General features: G+C 34.9%; 2 protein-coding genes across 4 annotated transcripts in view; one reads left to right on the top strand and one right to left on the bottom strand.

Moving 5' to 3' along the window:
• Positions 1-929: 929 nt before the first annotated feature.
• On the bottom strand, positions 930-14,226 carry LOC126810757 (putative sodium-coupled neutral amino acid transporter 10). 3 transcript variants are annotated; one of them, XM_050536000.2, is made up of 15 exons: positions 13,486-14,226; positions 13,119-13,241; positions 12,349-12,466; positions 11,882-11,927; positions 11,063-11,156; positions 10,645-10,785; positions 10,152-10,273; positions 9,678-9,780; positions 8,202-8,390; positions 7,419-7,539; positions 6,886-6,998; positions 6,150-6,312; positions 5,940-6,007; positions 5,054-5,374; positions 930-4,720 (listed from the first exon to the last, which is right to left on the bottom strand). In XM_050536000.2, exons 2-15 carry the CDS (start codon positions 13,212-13,214, stop codon positions 3,572-3,574), a joined length of 2,844 nt encoding a protein of 947 aa, XP_050391957.1. In that variant the 5' UTR covers positions 13,215-13,241; positions 13,486-14,226; the 3' UTR covers positions 930-3,571. The 3 variants fall into 3 exon arrangements, with proteins under 3 accessions (XP_050391957.1, XP_050391958.1, XP_050391956.1); XM_050536001.2 differs by having other exon boundaries at positions 14,105-14,226; XM_050535999.2 differs by having other exon boundaries at positions 14,109-14,226.
• A 102-nt stretch (positions 14,227-14,328) lies between these two features.
• Positions 14,329-23,191, top strand: part of LOC126810759 (poly(ADP-ribose) glycohydrolase) — a 39,113-nt gene continuing 30,250 nt past the window's right edge. Inside the window, exon 1 of the mRNA XM_050536004.1 lies at positions 14,329-14,441. The gene's annotated coding sequence lies outside the window, so the exon portion shown is untranslated. The remainder of the gene's footprint in view (positions 14,442-23,191) is intronic.

Genomic DNA, 23,191 nt, shown 5'->3' with positions numbered 1-23,191 from the left:
AGTCAAGTGGATTGGTTCAATCCCAAGCTTGTACGTCATTAGGAGTAGGGTTGCCTGTCTAACCCTGTTGAGTTTTTCCGGATTCTCCAGTTCCCCCCCAATTGCTAAAGACTCCTACCTTATGTTAATCCCAAAATGACCTAGTGCCAAGTGGATGTTACACATTTCTTTATCTCCCTTGAGCAAAGAGATTTTGATTCTAAACAAAACTATCAGAAACTACTAGCTTTGTCTTTTCTTTCAGCAAATCATCGCCATGCCAAGTACCATTAATAAGTTTAGATGTCAATGACATGGTGGAGTTTATAAGATCAACCAAGCTTATGTTATGTGAAGAATTAGACAGACCTCACTTTATGTATTATATATAGATTAATTAAAATTATATTTGACCATTAGTATTTTTGTTTTAAATAAATATATCCATTTATGTTAAATTGTGCGACAGTATATTTTCTGCTTTGCGACTTTCCAACTAGCAAATATACAATAAATACAAATATGCACTACCATTTATTGTTTTGTTTGTAATACAAGCCACTGCCTTTATTAGCCCAGTTGGTGCAGAATATTGGCTGAGATTTGACTCGGGTGAAGGCGAATGTTAAATAAAGCTATTTCACAAACAGAGATAATAATATATTAGGATTTTAAACACTACAGGTCTGTGTTTGTGAAACAAGCCAACCTCTCTCAGGCTGATAAATAGCTATTGTGGATGTTGAAGTTCATTTGAAGTGGTGTGTGTGTGTGTGTGGGGGGGGGGTAGTGAGTATGGCACATTTCGTCGGTAGGCAGGCAAAGTGACTTATCTTCCTACCGTACCTATTGACGATAAGTCACTTCGTCTGCCTACCGACGATTTGGGACAATTTGCAACATAACTCCATTTCTCCTTCAATAGTTCAATTCCCAATGAGAACACAAAATTTTCTTATACATGGCTTTATTATGTTGATCAAGTGAATTACATCAATTGAAATGAATCGAATTCCACTCTCAGTTTTGATCAGAAGAGAGTATTAATTTCAACCACCTGTTGGATGCAGGAGAGAAATGGGTTTTAACATCCACAATTTTATTTCAAAAATTCCCTTGGTCGTACAGGTCTTTAGCAGTGGAAAGAACAAGAGAAAACCCACAAAGTTTGGCAGGTGACCCCAGCACTTGACAGACCACTTGACCATACGGGAGAACCCGATAATAAAAAGTATTATTTTCTGATATAAAACTACATGTAATATATAGAAATATAATCAGTTATAGATTTTATTCATGATAGCCTGTACAAGAATAGATAATTCCAAATCAATAGCTGAATAATATTCATGATTGCAACTAAGCCTGGAAATAGGAGCACCTGTCGCAGGCAATATCAAACAAATTTAGGCTTTAAATTTGACAGTAAACATTTTGTCAGTGTTTTTATTCATATCTATGTCTTATACAAAGTTCAAAATGTTGAGTACACCGAAAATCATTATTTTGAGGTCAGATTGAAACAAAGAAATAAATGTGGCCCACATAGTACAAAAAAAAAAGTATCCGCTAAATGTGAAGTGGACAAATGATGAGATGAAAAATAAATGTTAATTGCACATAACCAAGTAAGAATACTTATGGCACATTTATACATAGACAGCCATAAAATAAAAATAATCAGAAACACCATTCATTTAATTAAAAATAATATATAGGTACATCTGTAACAAAATATAGTTATATCATTTTAGATCTACTCCAATGTGAAGTTATAGCATATAAATGATCTAAGTAATATTGACATATATATTCTTCACAAAATAAAATATTATGTTCTTTCTTTTTATCCTACTTTCCCTAATGTCAATGTACAGTATTTGATGAAATATGTTAGGAGATGCTTTAAACAGTGTTTAAAAAAAACAAGTGGGTGCTTATTGGCACAGAACAGTGATTACATGGAATAGGAAACTGTTACTAAAAATATTCATACAACCAAAAATATATTAATAATATAATAAATATATATATATATATTTTCTCAATACTATACTAACAGGTTAAGTATTTCTATTTGAGGAATAATTATAAAAATATATGATCAAAATGATTCATTTTTTTTTTTTTACTTTTCAACAAACTGTCACAGTACTAGTGCAATCTTAATTGATTTTAAAATAAAGATGCGATATCATCTTTTAATGTTGGCATACCATTATTTCAGATAATGTATGGGCATTGTGCCAATCGTTCATTATTTATACAAGATGACATAATGGAATCTTGTAACAATTTTATTGAAATGCACGTGCAGGATAGTCTATCTGTATTTCATGTCAAGTGTCTCAAGCAAGACATTACATAATATAATGATACAATTATTGGGTCGACACCCTCATGCAGTATCAATATATAACTTAATGTATCCCTCTCCACCATTAAACCACACTTATTTACAACTAAATTTTTCCTGATATTTATGTAGACAAAATTGACTGAATAGTCATGAGATTTATAAGCTTTTAATGGTATTACATGGGTTTATATCAGTGTTTAACAATAGGTAATATCGAAGATCCATTACATAAAAGTAAAATTATGAGTGTTTGAAGTTTTGAAAATATGGTCTCAATTGTCAAGTACCATTTCTACAATAATAAAGAATGTCTTGATATCCATTTTAACAGCCATCCAATGGTCTAGACATTTGGTTATGGGATTTAGCTCTAACATAATGCATTTTAAATATAGTACATAATTCTCTTCTATGATTGAAATTCTCCTTTTCAGTATCAATCAAAGAACCTAATGTGCATCTAGAATTTAAGTTTTAAAAATGTAAAATATTTCAATAATTTACAAATTAAGAAACAGCAAATACATTTATTGAAAAAACATCTTCCAATACCGGATATGTTATCAGTATTTTTGATGAGTGATGTTAGAACTAGGATCCTTTTGTCTTTATAAAGCAAAATAATACAATCTAAAAAAAGTGATGGGACAAATATACATGTATCTTATATACAGATATAAACACAATTGCACATCATTTTCTCAATATGATATTTTTTTGATGGCTTGCAAGTGTAGGGTATTATCTCCTTAGTTTCCGTGTGTTTGTTTTACTGTTTTTCACAATTGTGGCAGTGCTCAGAAAATGAAATTATCCGAGTTTGATGATTACTCAATTTCACAAAGGAAAGGAATGGATTTCAGAAAGAAAACAAAGTCCCTATATACTGAGACACAATAAAACGAACCACTTTTATAAATTGATGATTGCATATCTTGTTTTCTTGATACAAATCACATCACCACGATAACACGTGAGAATGTTATTTTCATTATCACATAAGCACACTGTAGATCAATTCTCTCAAACACAAAAAATTGAATGTTGGACAGAATGGGAATGTTGCAAATCACGATTTTATGGTGCAGAAAATGGATATAAAATGTGGCTTTTAAAAAGCTAAGATCGATGCAACATTGTGGAAGTCACGTCTCGCCTGCACTTCCAGTCTAATCAATGGTGCATTTTTATTACATCTCAGTATATGTAAATACTGACAGTATCTAATGCTCTTCATTCTTTCTCTTTATCTGAAATGGCGGTAACTGACAGCAATGATCTAGACAGTAAACCATTTACATTATCGTCAACATTACGTAATTTTCTCCTCATTTCATCATTTTTAACATCCACATCTACAGGTAAATCCTCTTTTATATTATTATTATTATCATCAACTTCTTCGTTATCATCTTCATTACCAGTTTCAGTTTCTTGTTTCATCTTTATTGTTTCTTTTACATCTCTCCTACCTCTATTTAAAACATTGTCTTGGTTCATGCCTGCTCCCTGATTTACCACAACATTCTGCACCGGAACTTGATTCTGTGATTTTCCAATTGGAATGTTCTGAACAGGAACCTGACCACCAAGACTGTTCTGAGCAGGAACCTGTCCATCAAGATTGTTCTGAACTGGAACCTGTCCACCAAGATTGTTCTGTGCTGGAATTTGACCCCCTAGGTTATTTTGAACAGGAACTTGACCATTGAGATTATTCTGAACTGGTACTTGATCTCTAAGATTGTTCTGAACAGGAACTTGTCCACCAAGATTGTTTTGAACAGGAACTTGGCCACCAAGATTGTTTTGAACAGGTACTTGTCCACCAAGATTATTCTGGACAGGTACTTGTCCACCAAGATTGTTTTGAATGGGAACTTGACCACCAATACTGTTTTGAACAGGAACCTGACCACCAAGATTGTTTTGAACAGGAACTTGACCTCCAAGATTGTTTTGAACAGGAACTTGACCTCCAAGATTGTTCTGAACAGGAACTTTACCACCAAGATTGTTTTGAACAGGAACTTGACCACCAAGGTTTTTCTGAACCGGTACTTGACCACCAAGGTTATTCTGAACCGGTACTTTACCACCAAGGTTATTCTGATCCGGTACTTGACCACCTAAATTGTTCTGAACAGGAACTTGACCTCCAAGATTGTTCTGAACAGGAATTTGACCACCAGCGTTATTCTGAACAGGGACTTGACCACCAAGATTGTTTTGAACAGGTACTTGTCCACCCAGGTTATTCTGTACTGATTTACCCAAGGGAAGGTTTTGTGCAAGAATGTTTTGAGGAGACTTGAAACCAGCTTGACCTTGTGCAAGAACTGATTGATGATCCCCATGTAATACTGCCTTCTGACCCAAAATCTATTAAAAAGAAAATAGAAGCCATTGAATAAAGAATTTCCTCAGACTATTACTAGCGATACACTTGAGTAAAGAGGTACTTGTCAGAGCATTTTTGGTAAGAGCATCTAGTGCATATCAAGGGTGAATTTTGTCAGGGTAATCACATATATATTAAAACAATACTCCTTGCTAGTACTCTGGGAGAGCAAATTCAACACAGAAATTATCAGAGAAAAAAAATTAATGCTATAAATGAGACCTATGCCCTAATATATCAATAGGCATTTCTAAACGATCAAAGCATTATCAGATTGTATTAATTTAATGATAGATCAAACGCTGCATTATTACCTTACTATCCACATGCTCTTTTTTATGATCTTTTAACTCCTCCATTAATTCTTTTTGGGCTTCTAAAATCTTCTTAGACTCCTGTTGTTGTTTTTCTAATTTATTCAATAAATCTTTCTGTTTTAGAGCTGTTTCTTCAATCTGCTTCTCCTTTTCTTTAAGTTTTTCCTCGACTTGCTGGGTGTCTTTCTTTTTTACATCATCTTCATTTACAACAGCCTCTTTCTCTTGACCAACTTCTTCAACACCATCATCGTTCTTGACAGATTTTTTCTTCTTCCTTGAAGTCGAATCTTTTCCAACAGTTTTGATGCTTTTCAACTATAATATACCAATACAAACCATTAAAGTATTTCATTTTAATGAAATGGGGTTTAACATCCTAGCAGTGCTACTGCCTACTCTTTCTAACTGTCAAGGGATCTTTTATGTGAACCCGGCATGTGCACGATACGTCACTTTTTCATCCTATCCAAACATCTAGGTGCTGTTCCTTACCAAACTCTCAATGCCAAGGGGGTTTATTTAGTTTTTAGGGTTCCATCGTTATATTAGTAAATCTTATTTTTATGGTTGGAATCCTTGAAGTGAATCAGAACAAATCTCAGTATGCATTATCCTCTTGACCCCGCAAGTGCACCAAACAAAACCCACAAGACAAACCCATGGACAAGAAACAATATACACAGATATTGCCAGTTATAAACAACAAACATATATTTCAAAGTGAACAGATCCTGGGGCCAGCAGTAAACATTCATTGCCTTGTACAGTCCTGTATTAATACCGGCTTCAAAATGAAAACAAAATGGAAAGAAGTTGCTCGTTGAATTTGGTTAAATCCATCAAAATGCGCTGCAGATCCTTTTATAGTTATTCAAATTACCTTTGTATCATCATCTGGTGCTTGTGGATTAGCAGGTTCCTTCCTTTGATCATCCTTCTCAATAGATGCTGAAAATCCAAACAAAAACAAAATTATATATAAACAGTAATACTGATGTATAAAAATTTGTATTTTCTCGAAAACCAAATTTCACAATATATTGCAATAACGATTGCACAAAAAGTAGATAAATTTTTTATTGGTGATTACCTTTAACTTCAGGTTTTTCTATTTGTTTATCAGGTATATCTAATTTGTTAACAATATCTTTTACTGTATCTTTAGCTATATGGTGTCCATGTCCCTTCTCTACAGTATTCAGTAAACTAAAGGTGCTAATCAACATGATGGTAACGCCACATATAAGAACAATCTGAAAAATGAAATAAAATCTACAAAATGTTGCATATCTTTATTTTATTAATTCACATCTAGTCACTTTAACGGTGTATGACATCAGGTAGGCGATCATACTTGTCAAAGCTTTCTTAATTTTCATGATCTGTGGCAAAACAAGCTATACCATTCAGTTACCCAACCCCACTATTCAATGTATGAATAAAATGAAATGGGGCTTAACATCCTACTTTTCTGAACCAATTGGACGGATGATGACAGGCATATGCCATGCAGTTTGCTATGAGAGAAATTTTGCAAAGACAGGAGCACTAAGGACTGCTCTGATTTTTATTTTCAACTGCTTGGGGGTCTTTTATATGCTGCCAATGGTACACTTCAGAACTTTCCTTCTCAGATCCAACTCCTGATGCTATGAATAGCATTCATTTACTTTTTGGGCAAGCTTTATCTTATTTTGTACTGCAATGGCAAACATTACAAAAGTCCAATGGATGACCGTTTTGTTGGTTGTACAAGTACTGTTTATTTAGCTTTGAGACTTATGTTAAATAAGGTTAATGTGTTTCAAAGAAACAATTAAACTTACCTGTGCCAAACCTTTTGATTCCCCTTTATTGACTTTCAGAAAAAATATGGCTGGGAATATAAAACACATCAGAGTACCCATAGTAGCACCATTAAAACTTAATATAAACTCAACTGAAAATACAATTTATAGTATTTGTATTTTTCATACAAGCCATATCATAAAAAAAAAATGTTTCTATTAGCAATCACTGACCAGATTTTAAGGTACTTTATATTTTAATCTTTTCTCCCTTGTGGACAATTCACAACCGTATCTAAATTTAAATTCTGTATGCAAAATATGCATTTATGATTTAAAAAATTGACATCAGTACACAATAACAATGATTTTCAAAAAAAAAGGTTAAAAATTACTTAAATATACAAAGCAAGATTCAACAGCGATAATAAAAAAAACCTGCTAATTTTGTGCTTTTCATCTTTAAGCCATGTTTAAAATTACAGGCCTGCCATGATGTGCCAGAGATAGTCACATTTTGAAATAAACTACCAGTTCTAGTTCACTATATTTCTTTCAGTAAATGATCTTACCATTTGGAACAATAATAGCAACAATCATAGGAACAATTACAATGAATAAGGTAAGAATTTTAAAATGTATTTCTGGAATATGTGTTTGTGCTGGCATATCATCATGACCCTTTGGTTTGTACTGAAAGAGACAGAAGTAGAAATTAGAATTACATAAAGCTATGTGTAAAAGAAATTGGTCAAATGTATTGAATGTTGAAACAAACTCAAATGACAAAATAAAATTAATTAGTATTGATCAAATATATATATATATATTGCCTCATGTTAGTTTTTTACTTACCTGGATTTGTGAACAGAGAACCCAAGGTTAGGAACTGACTTTAAAATGTTTATTGTGCTTAACTATTGGATATTAGGAGCCCATATATTCACAGTAAGATAACATCAATAATGATTGAAATGGACCAATATAGAATTATAAATCATCTTTTTACTGTCAAATATTATGGATAACAATGAGTTCAAGTTATATGTTTCTTTAATAAAGAGAGAGAGAAATTGGGCTTAATGGTCACAAACAAAGGGCATTTCGAGTTTGAAATGGTACAAATTTATTTTGATAATTCAGTTCCACGTATGAGCCTTTAACAGTGGAAGCAAACCAGAGGACACAGAGAGTACCCATGAGGCTAGTCAAGTGACCCTATTCCTTGTCATGTACAAGTGTGGGATGGAAACACGCCACTTAACTCAATGACATAGACTGTTCGGCGACTCCCCCCCCCCCGGCCCCGGCCCTTAAATAAAATACAAAAACTAGTATACGAAGTTAATACTTACATGGATTTGAGAAAAGAGTAAATTGTACAGACTGACACGACATGGAAACATAATCAGTGGGATGGTAATGGCAGTAGAAATAACAAAACCAAGTTTCATCAAATCAGCAATAAAAGTTTGCGGAAAGCGTTTGATTATATCTGCTGTGATGTCATCTTCATGGAATGCAATATATCCAAAAAATCCCATCTGAAAAATAATGTGTGTGGTATTTATATAAAAGAAGGAATAAATTTCAAGATATTTAGCTTAAGTCACTGATTGAATAAATAAAGTTTCTTTTAAACTCCCTCAACCTAGTGACTAAGTTAGACTAAGAGAGCAGCACAGCACAGATGATCCAAGATGAATTATCAAACACCTAAGTGAATAATTTAAAGGACAATATTGGTGCCAGTCATTATCACATATGTGTTAGGGTTGGTTAAACACATTCCAAATATATTTTTAACACAGAGATCATTGCTACGATAGCTGAGTAATACAGGTTTCCCGTATCGGAAGTGACGAACGCCAAAGGAAAACATGAGTCGCCGCTCTATATAATTGACTGAAGCGACAAGTGATAACAGATACACGGCCGAATTTCTACTCACTAATAATTCCTTCGAAGACCAAAAGTTGTTATATGGGACTGTAAGAGGATATCTGACAATTCAATAAAGTAATTGAATGTCATTAGATAAGAGAACACGAGAAAAATAGAAATAGTCCCTACATTCCCTTGTTTATATTCATTCTATACCTTATAAAAACACGGTAATGCACAGACTTTTTCTGTTTTTCTTTCGTGTTCTCTTATCTAGTGGCAGTCAATTCTTTTTATCAATTGTCAGATATCCTCTAACAGTCTCACACAACAACTGTTGGTCTTCAAAGGAATTATTAGTGAGCAGAAATTCGGCCATATATATGTTATCAATCGTCGCTTCAGTCAGTTATATTGAGCGGTGACTCGTGTTTTCCTTTGGCGTTCGTCACTTCCGATACGGGAAACCTGTATTACTCAGCTATTGTAGCAATGATCTCTGTGTTAAAAGTATATTTGGAATGTGTTTAACCAGCTCTTAACACATATGTGATAATGACTGGCACCAATATTGTCCTTTAAAGTACAAGAGAACCACACCACATACAAACAAAACTGACTAGACAAAACTGTGGACAAGATAAACTACACAGACATTTGAAGAGAATGGATCCGTGGGTCAGACACATACGTCTACTGTGCTCCACAGTCCCTGGCCTGCAACGACACAGGCTTCCCTCAAAATGAAAAATAAATAAATAAAAATATGCTTCACCAGAAAGATGTTATAGAAATAATGTGACCGGTCTTGACTGTGGTTGTCCCCTGAATGGCGAAAGTCTGTCAGTTGACATCAAATAATTCTAACAATAAGATGACACTATGCATAGAATCTTGGAAAACCCTGAAGAAATAATAAACAAAGTGAAGTGAGTAAACACACTTACCAACAAATAAGCTACAGCACATAAATTAACAGCACTACTGGTAATACCATTTACAGCTTTTAATGATGGTTCTGGTAAGGCATCATATAAAACAAACAACTGCCTGAAAACACAAGCCAAATAAATAAAGTGATAGTTCATATAAATATTTTAAGTCGTTGATCCCTATTATGCATTTTTCAGACAATATTGATTTTTCAAAGTCTTAACCTACAATATAATGTATTAAAATGGATTAATTAACATATTTAATCAAGAAAAAAATACAAATGGATGATAATTCCCGGGTCCAAAGTCAAATTAATTTAGGTGGTAAAAGAGAAATCAAATCTGTACAAACATCTTGGGAAAGTAACAATTTATGTACATGGTTAATGTGTACAAAGTTTCATGAAATTATCTCGAAGTCTAACTAATTTTGCTGGGAAAAAACATATACCATTCAGTGGAGATAAAAACATTAATATTACTTACGTTTGACAACCAAATGAATAAGCAAATATAGAAAGCGTTCCAAAAACTCCTTCGTTTTTCCAGAAAGATACCTTGAGATACCATTCTCCGCTTAATAAATTTGGTGCAGACAATGATAAAACCTGTTAAAAATGAAATGAAATGGGGTTTGACGTCCTACTTTTCTACTACTATCGGGCGAATGAAGTCAGGCATACACCATGCAGTGTGCAACGAGGGAAATTTTGCTGCTAGAGAGAGAGTTTAAAGTCCACTGGTCTTAAACTAGGTCATTTTGGGACTAACATATGATTCAGTTTTATTTCAATAATTCACTTGCGTGTAGGGGTCTTTAGCTGTGGGAGGAAACTGGAGGACCCAGAGAAAACCAATGATGTTGGACAGGCGACCCTACTCCTTGTCACATACAAGCGGGGAATCAAAACCATGCTACTTCACTCAATGCCCCCCCCCATCCCCAAAACAAAATAGAAGACAGTTGTATAATACTTACATAAAATATAAATATAACATAGAAACACACACACACTGTACTAGCTCTACTAACAGCTCTTAAATCTTTTAATAAACCCAATGGTAGACCAACACACAGACATAAAAACATTATCAATCCTATTCGTAAATTGGACGAATTCTGAAAATAATATAAAATGATAATTGATTCATTTGATATAATGAAACTTTAATAACTGGAAATGACACATCTGTTTATGTCAATCCACTATAATATTTATGACAGATCTGTCGGATTTCAATTTTTCTAAAAACGATGTAATGATCGAGAAGAACTTTTTGTATTACTGTTTGCCGCTCTCTCTTTATCTGGAAATGTAATTAATTGAAACAGAATCAGGTTTAACATGGGCGGGGACCATATTGAATTGTTAGGAATCAGACTGCAATTTATGTACCTCTATGGCAAATATCTTAGATAAAATAGCAGGACCAAAATCTCCTATAACTACTATCTGAGCTATTAGTGTTCCAATCTGTAGACCAATCATACTGAAAAACAAAAATGCAGAATTTAGTAACAACCAATTTACATGAAATTAACAGTACAACAGCACTTCAACTACAGTGAATATGGTGATAAAAAAAAGGTGTGAGAGACGAATATGACAACTGGCTGTTGAATTGAGTATACTGTTTAAACAGTGACTTATTGTGTTCCACTGGTTCACAATGCAAATACTAATAGTACTTCCCCAACATGTCATTTTTCTCTATAATTAATATGAAAGTCTTGTTAATATAATCTTACACAGCTTTATTTCAGCATAATTTGAATTTACAGAATTATTAAAAGACTACATTAAAGATTTATGAAATCGACATTGGAAATAGAAAATCTTAAACATACAATATGCAAGAGCTAAATCTGCCTATTGCAGGTCTTTCTTTAGGCCTGAAATGTTATCTAAATTATTAATTAACTCTTGATGTCATCGCTAGCCTGCAATATTTACCGATTTACCGCTTAAAGTCCATTAATGATTTGATACCAAAAAGGATAATCGAGACTATGTTTTTTATCGTACTGACTTCAGTAATGATGAAAATTTAAAAGCTAATATTTTGGTTCAGAGTGGATCAATTTGACTGATATTTTCAGCAAATTCCCTTTACATTATCTAGTTTTTAACTATTATAGTGAGAACTGCCAGTTCTTTATCTAATCTCCCATAATGCCCCTTTAATTGAAAGAAAGAATTTATAATTCTACTTACCCCAATTCTACAGCTAATTTTCCAGAAACACCATATGTATAATAGGCTGTAAATAAAAATTATATATATATACAAAAGTAGCAATACCTGTTGATAGTCAATCAATTTAGGAAGAAAGTCATTTTGGAACTAAAATTATTATTAATCACTTATAATGACCAATTTCTAACAATTCAATATTAAAGATGCATTATGTAAGAGCTGAATATGCCTATTGTAGGTCTTTATTTTAGCTGCAAATATTATATAAAGTATTATTTAGGCATTTATTAACATGACAAGTCCATAATCGACTCTCTAGATCATCGGATGGCAGATATTTCAATGGATTAGAAGTAATTATATTACCCATGAGATTTAGAACTAATTTTACTTAGTTCATGTTATTCTTAGTTTTTAATTAAGGGTTAGGGTTTGATTTAATTTAGAGAGAAAAAAAGATTCCACAGAAAACAGTCTACTATTACCTAAGAACCCATAAGAGCTCTTTCTAGATGTTATGCCAGCTTTCATCAGAATCTGACAAGACACCAAAGTCAACCATGTACTGAACAGCAATATCAAAATACCCAAAACAATACCACACTGTAAAGGAAAAAGAAAAAAACTATAAAATTATATCATTTGACAACTTTACATATACATTTATTCTAAGTGGACTTACTAATAAACCCATTGGTGCATTGTATGAGGCAATCAATTAATATACTAATAAGTTCTCTGTCCTTGCAAAATGTCTACACCTACCTGTACCTAAAAGCAACATTCCTACAGAATGTTTACCTACCAAATTTGGAAGAATTCCATTAAGTGGTTTTGGAGAAGATCTAGATTTTCCCCTTTAAGTTGGCATCGCTCTGCTCCTATTGCGCTGGTCAACTTTATTTGAACAAATTGGAATAAGCATGTGAAAGAGTGTGAGGATACCTTTGATACAGTTCCCTAGAAAACCAACAGGTGGGCAATTACTGGAGCTGAGCTGTTACCTTGTCAAAAATGGTAAATCTAACAGTAACCTAGAGTCTAAATTTTTAAATTCCTGATGAAGTCAGAATTTTATTTTTAGTTTTTCAGGATCTTGTTAAATATTAAGTCTCAAGTAAGTGATATTTTTTTTATATGGAAGACAAATAGTGAGTGTTTTCTCATTAACAAATGGGAAGTAAAATATTAATTGGTTTTCTCAAATAAAATTTAAATCATTTTGGCTTGGGTAAAAGGATTCCTGCAAACTCACCTGTTTAAAACAGTATGGCATAGCCAATGTAGATATTCCAATAATACTGTTACTAAGATTGATAACATAAGGCCAATTATTTTCTGATGGAGTCATTTTTATGTTTTCAGCTTACTGTGTACACTAAAAGAACATAAATAATAAATTTGAAAAAAATATAATCATTGAAAATCAGTAATCTTCTTGTCAAAACATTATTCATCCATTGAAAGCAATAAAAATTTCTTAATTTGTCACCAACTTTTTTTTAACACTATTAACAGCTAAATAAACCGTAATGCTTGTTCAATGAATGTGTAATAAAGATGAAATGTCTGTGCAGTGTATAGATTATAGTCTAGTCTAAAGTCAACTTCCTAAATATTACCTTTGCAAAAATGGATATTTGTGTTGCAATGAATACCACATAAAACGTTGGTAGCTTATATTATATACTGTTTGGTAGAAAACAGCCATATAGAAATACAAAAAGGCAATGTTTTTCAATTGAAAGCATCACTCGCCATCACCAGTCATAATTACTTCAGTCACAATCTAAATCACACATTTATTGTCTTAACAGGTGCTTTAACTACCCTTTTCTGCAGGTTTCGAATTAAAATGTTAATAACTTGTCACTTGGCTTCATTTCCCAATTGAATTAATATGCACTAACACTTTGTTTTAGTGGATTTATTTGCCATAGGCCTATTCAGCTATTTATCAATTATAAATTGCTCTTGTAACTTGTAAAGATAAAATGTGTTCTTTTTGGCTCAATTAATGACAGAGTGATTGAGGCCAGTTATTGCCAGACGGAGCCATTTAGTTTCCTGCAACTATCATGATCCAGAAATAACAACGAACAGGGTAGGGCCTACTGACATTATCACATCATTATGTGACATTGTAAAATTGTTCTATGAAAAGTTCAAGTACGTGCGCTTACTTTTCTTCCTTATTATTAACAAATAATTTGCGCTATCTCAAAAAGCGAATACAAGTACCTACAAGAATTAATTGCGGTTCATAATATTTGCATGATTCCAAAACCTCAAATGTCAGAAAATTGTAACCGATTACATGTACATTAGGCCTAGTCGTCTTGTCGCGGTTGTTATTTGTTTTCTGCAACGTGTACCGAGATAACTAAGAATTTAACAAGGGGAGTTACTCTAATGATCTATATTTAACCAAGAGAATATTGGGAGAAAAGTCTGAACAATCATGACTACGGAAAAATTCTACTTTCGTTTGTTTGCTTCCTTATCAAATAATTGAATATTTTCACGAATTTTTACAGAGTATAATATTTGGAGGCAAACAAACCATTAAAATGGCAAGGTGAGGGTTTTCTTTTAAATTATTTAAAACAAGATTGAGTATCTGGTTTGTTATTTAATAATTATTTTTTTTTATGGTACCGATTTAACCGATAGGTAACAGGACCATAGCCTGCTTGCTGACTGCGGAGGGGCAGTGGGTTTTTTTGTGGGGGTGGGGTGGGGGCACAGTCTACAGTAGGTATTTTAAAGCTATGGTCGGCAACCTTTTTTTTTGGGGGGGGGGACATTTTTTCAGGGCGGGGGCATGCCCCCCCCCCCCCCGGGCAACGGGTCTGATAGGTAATTTCTTCTTTTACCGTACTCTTTGAAAATGTATGTATCATCAGGTGTATGCCACAAGGTCGTTCTGAAGTAAAGTTATTGGTTTCCGGAGAACTATCGAATGTCTCTATTAGATGTGTTCCTCTAGTAGCCTATCATCTTGTTCTAATCCTTTTAACCGAGAAAGTATTTGTAATGAAATAATTAATTGTAGAATCAAAGTGACTAAAGTTTTTGGGTTTTTTTTTTTATCGACCACTGATAAGAGAAAGATTTGCATATAATCAATTTTCATCTTTAACGTCCATCTAATTTAAATTGATTACCCTAATCAGCGAATTTGACAATTTCAAAAGTGATTACCCTAAGTCACCTGAACAATTTCCAGTCACAAGAAATGTTTACAGCTAATCTAGGCATTTAACAAACTCGATAAAAACGCCTTAAATAAGTGGACTTTTACGAAGTGTCAACTAATTGGTCTGTCATAGGTTATTTTGATATGCCTTCAATTTTCCATTACTTACCCGTAAAATCCAGTAGTGTTCACCCTTTCTTGGTGAACAATTATAAATAGGTGGATTGGCAAATAGAAAGATTCTCTTTAACATATTTAGCTTAGAAATATGTATTTTTTGGCATGTTTTGCATCCAATGGTTAAGATCACAACAGTCTATTGGAAATCTTTCAAGAGTTCTTAGCAAGGCGATTTTCCACATGCAAATACAGTGTGTAATTTTTTGGTTGCCCCTTTTGCAATATAATATACTTTAACCAGACAAGGCTCATTCACCCAAGCTTACACATGTCTGTTCACATGTTTTACTTTCAAAGCATGGGACACAATTCTTACTAGATTGTTATGAAACTTGCAATACAGGACTTTGTTGACAAACCCATGTTTTGGTTTGGTTTACTTTAAGAGTCAACAACACAAACTTAAGATTGTTAAATATGTGAACTCTTGAAAAGGAAAGAGGTATCAGGTGTTCTAGAAAGACTAATGAAATGAAAAGGGGTTTAACCAGGCTGGAAAATCCTGTGGGTTTAACCAGGCTGGAAAATCCTGTGGGACTTTCAGCCTACACTGCAGTCAAATCTTGGTCCTCCTGGTTAGTGAGATATTGTTGCTCCCTCTGAAAAGAGGATGCATATCCTGCCCATAGCAAGATGTCCATCACTAGAAGTCTTATTTACTGGATCCCCATTTTCAACTTCTGATTTCAGATGAATCCTATTCAGATCTTGCCTTTAAAGGAGAGTTATCACTCACCCTCGCCTAAACATGAAAAGTAGGAGAGCCATTCACCCACTACATGTACTTCTTTGATATTTTAACCAACCACTGCCTTTTCTTGTTTCGATTTCCAACTGTCAAGGTATCTTATGTGCAAGTCAACATGTACACAGGACCTGGGTTTTTTTTTTGTCCTATCAGATCGACTAGACAGTGTTCCTTGCCCGGCCCTCCCATCCTACACCACTTAGAAGGGGGAACCATTCTGATGCAATTTCACATCCAACAACTGGACCTCCTGCTTAGTAAGCCACGGCACCTTACTCCATGGCTCCCAAGATGTTAATGGGTCATAAACAACAAAAACACAATTTCCTCCAATAAAAATTTATTAAATATTCATTAGAGGTGTAGGCTAGACAACTCCATTTACTGAAAAAAATAAATAAAATAAATCATCTATGTGCCACATTAGTACATTTATCCTAAGTATTACTGATTATGGATAAACATTAGTGCAAGACTTGTCAAACATTGAACCCCGGTATTCTCAGTTTAGGGTTAAACAGTGCTTAATTCAGGAGTAATGAACACTTCACAGGTGATTAGTCCAAGTCATAATTCAAGAATAATTTTCAACAATCCGTTGCTAGTTGGCATCTTTAGCAGTAGGAGGACACTGAGAAAACCCACCAGGTTGGACAGGCCACCCTACTCATGTCACTGGAGTCAATGACAGACCTTATGATCTAAAACCCCACAATATAAGTTAACTGGTGTTTATTAAAAGCAAATAAGGAGGGGGGGGGGGAATGCGAAGGAAAATGATTACAGATTAAAATATTGTGTGATCCCGAATGACATCGGTACAGAGCTTAAGAAGTTGATAAGAAGTACGCATGAATAACAGCTGCCGAGACCAAGCGATTTTTGTTTGGCAATTTTGGACATTTTTTGTGGAAATAAAATGGCCTGGACATATCAAGATCAAAGTTTTCATGCAAACAATTATTAAAATCTAATCATCTATATTAAACCCTTGACCTTTTATTAGATTTGTATTACCATAAGTTTAAGAATAGACTAAAATTGTTTAATAAGATGGACAGACTCATCCAGTAACAGAACTATTTTAAATAATTCACATAGGTTGAATAATATGCAAATACTATAGGGACAAATTGGGGGATAACAAGCCAACAGTGAGGCTGATGTCCCCCGCCGAAATTGCAAAATAAATAGATGACACATATTAATTAATCGCACATTTATTTTTTTCACTAAGTTTCATCACTCTCTATCAGATAGAATCAAGATTATCTTGTCCCAAACCATCGACAAATGAAATCGATTAGCTCTGCTTAGCTTCAGCTCGAAATGTTAATTATTGAACTCAGTCAAGACATTCACCTAATGAACATCTACATATACATCAAGTTTAAACATTCACCTAATAGACACCTATGCCAAGTTTGAACATTCTACCTCAATTAGAACGAGAGTTATTGTGTTCCAAAGTTTCTACCAATCAAATTGCTTATCACTCTGCTTACCCTCAGCAAAAAATGTTCATTATCGAACTTAGTTAAGGTATTCATATAATAAATCTATACACCAAGTTTCATCAATCTCACTTAATTAGAACTAAAGTTATCGTGTCCCAAAGCATCAACCAATCAAATTGCTTATCTCTGCTTACCCTAAGCGGAAAATGCTCATCTTCGAACTCCATCAAGGCATTGACCTAATCAACACATACACCAAGTTTGAACATTCTAGCTCAATTAGGAAGAGAGTTATCGTGCCCCAAAGTATCAACCAATCAAATTGCTTATCTCTGCTTACCCTAAGCGGAAAATGCTCATCTTCGAACTCCATCAAGGCATTGACCTAATAAACACATACACCAAGTTTGAACATTCTAGCTCAATTAAAAGTTATCGTGTCCCAAAGCATCAACCAATCAAATTGCTTATCTCTGCTTACCCTAAGCGGAAAATGCTCATCTTCGAACTCCATCAAGGCATTGACCTAATCAACACATACACCAAGTTTGAACATTCTAGCCCAATTAGGAAGAGAGTTATCGTGTCCCAAAGCATCAACCAATCAAATTGCTTATCTCTGCTTACCCTAAGCGGAAAATGCTCATCTTCGAACTCCATCAAGGCATTGACCTAATAAACACATACACCAAGTTTGAACATTCTAGCTCAATTACGAAGAGAGTTATTGTGTCCCAAAAAGTGTGACGGACAGACAGACGGACGGACAGACGGACAGACAGACGGACAGACAGACGGACGAACCCATTTTAATAGTCCCCTGCTTTCTTCGAAAGGCGGGGGACAAAAATTCAACATGTGCTTATTGCAGGAGAGGCTCTTCTAAAAAATAAAATGCTGAAGACTCTTGCAATTCAAGTGAGACCATCATGAACATGTCAGGCTTGTTCTTTGATTGACGCAAATAGAATTTTGATATAACCTAACAATTCTAAGATGGCGGCGATGATGTCATGCTTGGTTTCTGTCTGGTCCATATAATACCATCGTACATCTTTCTCTTTTTTTGGGGGGGGGGGGGGGGTACTGTACCGTACTTCAGTCTGCAGGCTTACATACCTTTTTATCTTTAGCAGAGCCAATCTTTGCCTTGGCTGTACCTCTGACTTTCTTTTGCCTATTTTTCCTTTCTTTGCGCTGTTTTCTACCAGGTCGTTTAGTTACTGTCATTGCCCCTTGCTACAAGAATGAAATTACTAGTTAAAACAAGGTTGTTTTAGGACATTTGTTGTGGTAGGAATTTTTGTTTTCTTAGAAAAATCATATGCAAGACATATTGTCTATCATTGGACTAAGTATTCCTGTAACATTCCCAAGAGTTGTTTCACTTTCAATTATGATTATGCTCTTGTAGTGACTTTGTACTGAATCTTCCAATCTGATTAAATTACAGATCTATATTTCGTTTCGTTTTTTTTATACTTTCGATTGCCTCCACTACATAAAGATCTGACCAGTTGTAGTGGAAGGTCGCCTATGACTTCAGACATTTAATTAACCAATCAGCGTTGATGTTTCTAGTGGGATACCCACAGTTCCGTGCACCGCATGCCAAGAACTCGCCACAACAATATGTTTCATTGGCTAATCCCTCACATCAACTAGAATGCAGGTTATATAACAACTCTTCCAGATCCTAGTGTAGTAAAGACAAGTAAAACAAAAATTTGAACTATAAAAAACAAAACGAAATTAGATCTGTGTTTTAATCAGATTTTGAAATCCTCATTTCAAAATAGACGAATTTCATTCATGACTTACTCATTTATGTTTACACCAAGTTCAATCGCTCACACTTACAGAAAATCCTCATAATATTGAACTTTGCCAAAGTATTGATGTAATGAAACCATACACCAATTATCACTCACTAGATCAGAATCAAAGTTATCGTGTCCCAACGCATCAACAAATCAAATTGCTTACCCGAAGCAGAAAATGCTCAATATCAAACTCAGTCAAGACATTTACCTTATGAACACCTGCCCCATATATTAACATTCTACCTGAATTAGCTGGGTTACTGTGTCCCAAAAAGTGAGACAGACACATACAATTAAATAACTTTAGCCTCCAAACATTCCATTTTATAGAAATCACTGGAATTGAAGAGGATTTTCTGTCATTATGTGAACAACGTTTTTAAAATACCAGTACTTCTAAAAGATGGATGACAAATATAATACATACTCTCACTAATCGGTATTTAGGTTCGAATTTTTTGGCTACATTCATGTTGTCATAGATAAGGGCAAATCCTGAAGTCTTTCCTCCTCCAAATTTCGTTTTAAATCCAAAACACGTAATAACATCTGGTGTTGTCTTGAACATACGAGCTAGTTTTTCTCTAACTTCTGTTTTGGGTACTGTGGCTTTACCTGGATGGATTATATCCACAACCTGATAAATAAAAAAATATATATTCTACATTAGTAAAATGGTAAAGGGAATAAGGTTTAACATCCTACTTTTCTGCACCGACTGGGCTAATGAAGAAGTGCACGCGCAATACATATTTTGGATCAGGAACTGGTTCCCAAACGCTACTCATCTTGGGGGCGACACTCAATGCCTAAGGCTTTGCTTATTCAAGTACAATTGATATACTTGGCAGGCTTGTTTCTTGTGCAATTGTGTAACGATTAACTTTGGGTTTTGATAGGATCTCCCAATTCCAAGATGGCGGCGGCGACGTCATTGTACTTTTTAATTCAATCATTCATTTGATATCTGGTTAAGCGGCTTAAACATTATATTATGTTTTGGTTGAATGACAACATAGGAAAACAATGCCTATTTTCTCTAATCAAGACTTAACCCTTTCAATGCTAGACGTAAATCCACTGCCTGTGCTAGACCCTTTTTTGAGGAAAAAAGGGAGGTTGGAACTGAATGCCAAGCAACACTTATGGAAGCTTTTATGAAAAGTCTTTTTGTGTGTTGGGATGGGCATGAGGTTGGGCTAAGAGGAAAAAAATAGAATACCGACATTTTATAATACCCGGTACTACCGGGTATACACAGTGAAAGGGTTAATATTGACAAAGAAATTATCAAATATTTTGTTTATACAATGACAAATACAAAACCAACTGAGTATTTAATTTTCGAAAAACTTCATCAGAAAACCATTGCCGAATGGTTTCTGGTTATTGGAGACTCTTGCTAACTGATCTTCTACTTACCATCTGTTTTCTGCATAGCAGGCGGTTGGTCAAGTACTTTCTTGTACGGATTGTGGCGGACGTCGTTTCACTCTAAAATTATATAAAAAAATATTGTATTCATAGATGGAAATAAAAATGGGGATAATTAGTCTACTTTTCTGCACAAACAGGACTAATGAAGATATATGCCATGCGGTGTACTAAGAGGAAAGGAATAATTGGTAGGAAATGCAGAAAAAACTTCCACTATACAATGTACAATCTCCAGAATCAAACCTGGGACCTGAAGAATGGTTATCATTAATAACCATGATTAATGCTCATTGCCATTCCTTTAAAATTTCTGACCCATTCATATTTTGATTTGCAACATGGGTTAAGTTATATTTGGTGTTAAATTTCAATCCCAACCTTTTATTTATAACTGACAATTTCCCACATGTGAAATCCAATTGATTTGTAGACTGGTCAAAACCAATTAGCAAACCTTGCATGGTGATACTAATTGAAGCCATATAAACTATACAAATCTAAATATACCAACATTTTACATATAATTATGGCCATATACCTACAGACCATAAACAACTGTAGATTTATTGGGGGGGGGGGGGCACTTCAGTAACAAAACCTGTCACTCCATGTCACACAAACATCTTTAAATTGTTTTGGTCTCTATTTTGATCCATATCAATATTGTGATATAAAAAAATAATTTTATTTCTCCGACATTAGCAGGACTAAAAATATCAATTATTCACTTATCCTGTTGTTTTCTTGGAAAATATTGACCTGGTTATGAATCATGATACAAATCGTATCGTAGCACCTGAATCACAATACATATTGTATCGTGAATGCAGCAGTACCCAGCACTTAAGAGTGACATCAAAGTACCGTACTGTGTAAATGTAGTTTGGCTTTGATATCTAGGCCTATTTCTATCACTTTATTATTAATATACAGTGACAACATAGATTCTATTGTAATCTAACGGTAACATTATTTCATGATACTTAACCAGGCGACAGGTTCTACCTATCAAAACCGGGCCACATGACTAGGATTATTATGATTACGAATATGATTTTCTATTTTTTACGTGGAAAGTGCACAGGCAATTTCTATTAGTATTTAGGTCTACTAAGCCATAAAACTACGGTACTTGAAATATACTATTCAAAAAAGGTAGGGGATATTTGATTTTTAAGTGTTATTAAAGTCACCTAATGAAACTGACGAAGAAACAAATGACAAAATGAAATGAAGTTCACATTCATCGATTTATTCCAAATGATCGTTAGACTAAGTAAGGCACAGGCTGACCATTATAAGGGTAAAATGATACCCGGGGGTCAAACAGCAAAGTTACCACAGCATCACAACCAAGTCAGTAACGGGTAAATCCTCCTCTGTTTGCCAAACAAGCATTGATCCGACGTGGCATACTCCTAATGAGACGTCTAAGGTCATTTTGGTCCAGATTGTCCCATTCCTGTTGCAACGCAGCAGCAAGTTCTTGGACATTGGCAGGACGTTGTTGACGTTGACGTAACCTCTGTCCAAGCATGTCCCAGACATGCTCGATGGGGGAGATGTCGGGACTCAGTGCTGGCCAAGGTAATGTGGTGATGTTCTGTTGTTGGAGGTAACCTGTAACGATCCTGGCCCTGTGACATCTTGCGTCGTCATCCTGGAAGATGAAACGGCGGCCATGACGTGCGAACGGCACAACATGGACTGCCAAGATGTTGTCCCGGTAGTACTGGCCTGTAACACGCCCTGCAACAACATGTAAAGCCGTTCTTCCAGCAACAGTGATGCCTCCCCACACCATAACAGAACCACCCCCAAATCGATCATGTCTGATGACGTTAACGTCTTGGAAGCGCTCGTTTCGACGACGCCACACCCTCCTACGTCTGTCCAAAAAATCAACAGTGAACCTTGACTCATCTGAAAACATCACATTGCTCCAGCGTCGATTATCCCAGTGTTGACGATCCCTACACCAACGACGTCTTGCCTGAATGTGATGATCTCTCAAACAAGGGATCACACGAGGACGTCGGGCGCGAAGGTGACCCCTATGCAGTCGATTCCGAATCGTCTGACACGATTTCTCAAGGCCAAGGTACGGATAAATCGATCCTGGGCTTGAGTTGTCGCCCTTGGTCGACCTGAGCGTGGTCTGTCCTGTACAGATTGTGTATCACGGTATCTGGACCATAGCCTGCTTATGACAGACTGAGAAACATTCATCGTCCGCGCCACAACCGCCTGTGTTGTGCCGATCTGTAGCATGCCAAGGGCACGTAACCTTTCATTTTGGGTAAGCCGACGCATATCAAAATTTGTTTTCTGGTCACTAAAACAATTAAACTGATGTTTCCACCCTGGAATTCAATGCCACAATGACTGTAACATTCAAAGTCAGAGTCGTGCAAATCTTGGGTTGGACCCCCATGATGATCCCAAGCATCACCTGCATTCCATGCGGTAGCTATTGGTAGGGTG

This window comes from Patella vulgata, chromosome 2 (assembly GCF_932274485.2).
Source record: "Patella vulgata chromosome 2, xgPatVulg1.2, whole genome shotgun sequence".
Lineage (NCBI taxonomy): Eukaryota > Metazoa > Mollusca > Gastropoda > Patellidae > Patella > Patella vulgata.
This window is presented reverse-complemented; position numbering and strand designations above follow the sequence as displayed.

Excerpts from the sequence above, each read along its gene's own strand:
- LOC126810757 (XM_050536000.2), bottom strand. The coding sequence starts at position 13,214 with ATGACTCCATCAGAAAATAATTGGCCTTATGTTATCAATCTTAGTAAC. Across the intron at positions 11,928-12,348 it reads GAGCTCTTATGGGTTCTTAG|CCTATTATACATATGGTGTT; the intron begins GTAATAGTAGAC and ends TTTTATTTACAG. Across the intron at positions 6,313-6,885 it reads AATCAAAAGGTTTGGCACAG|ATTGTTCTTATATGTGGCGT; the intron begins GTAAGTTTAATT and ends TTCATTTTTCAG.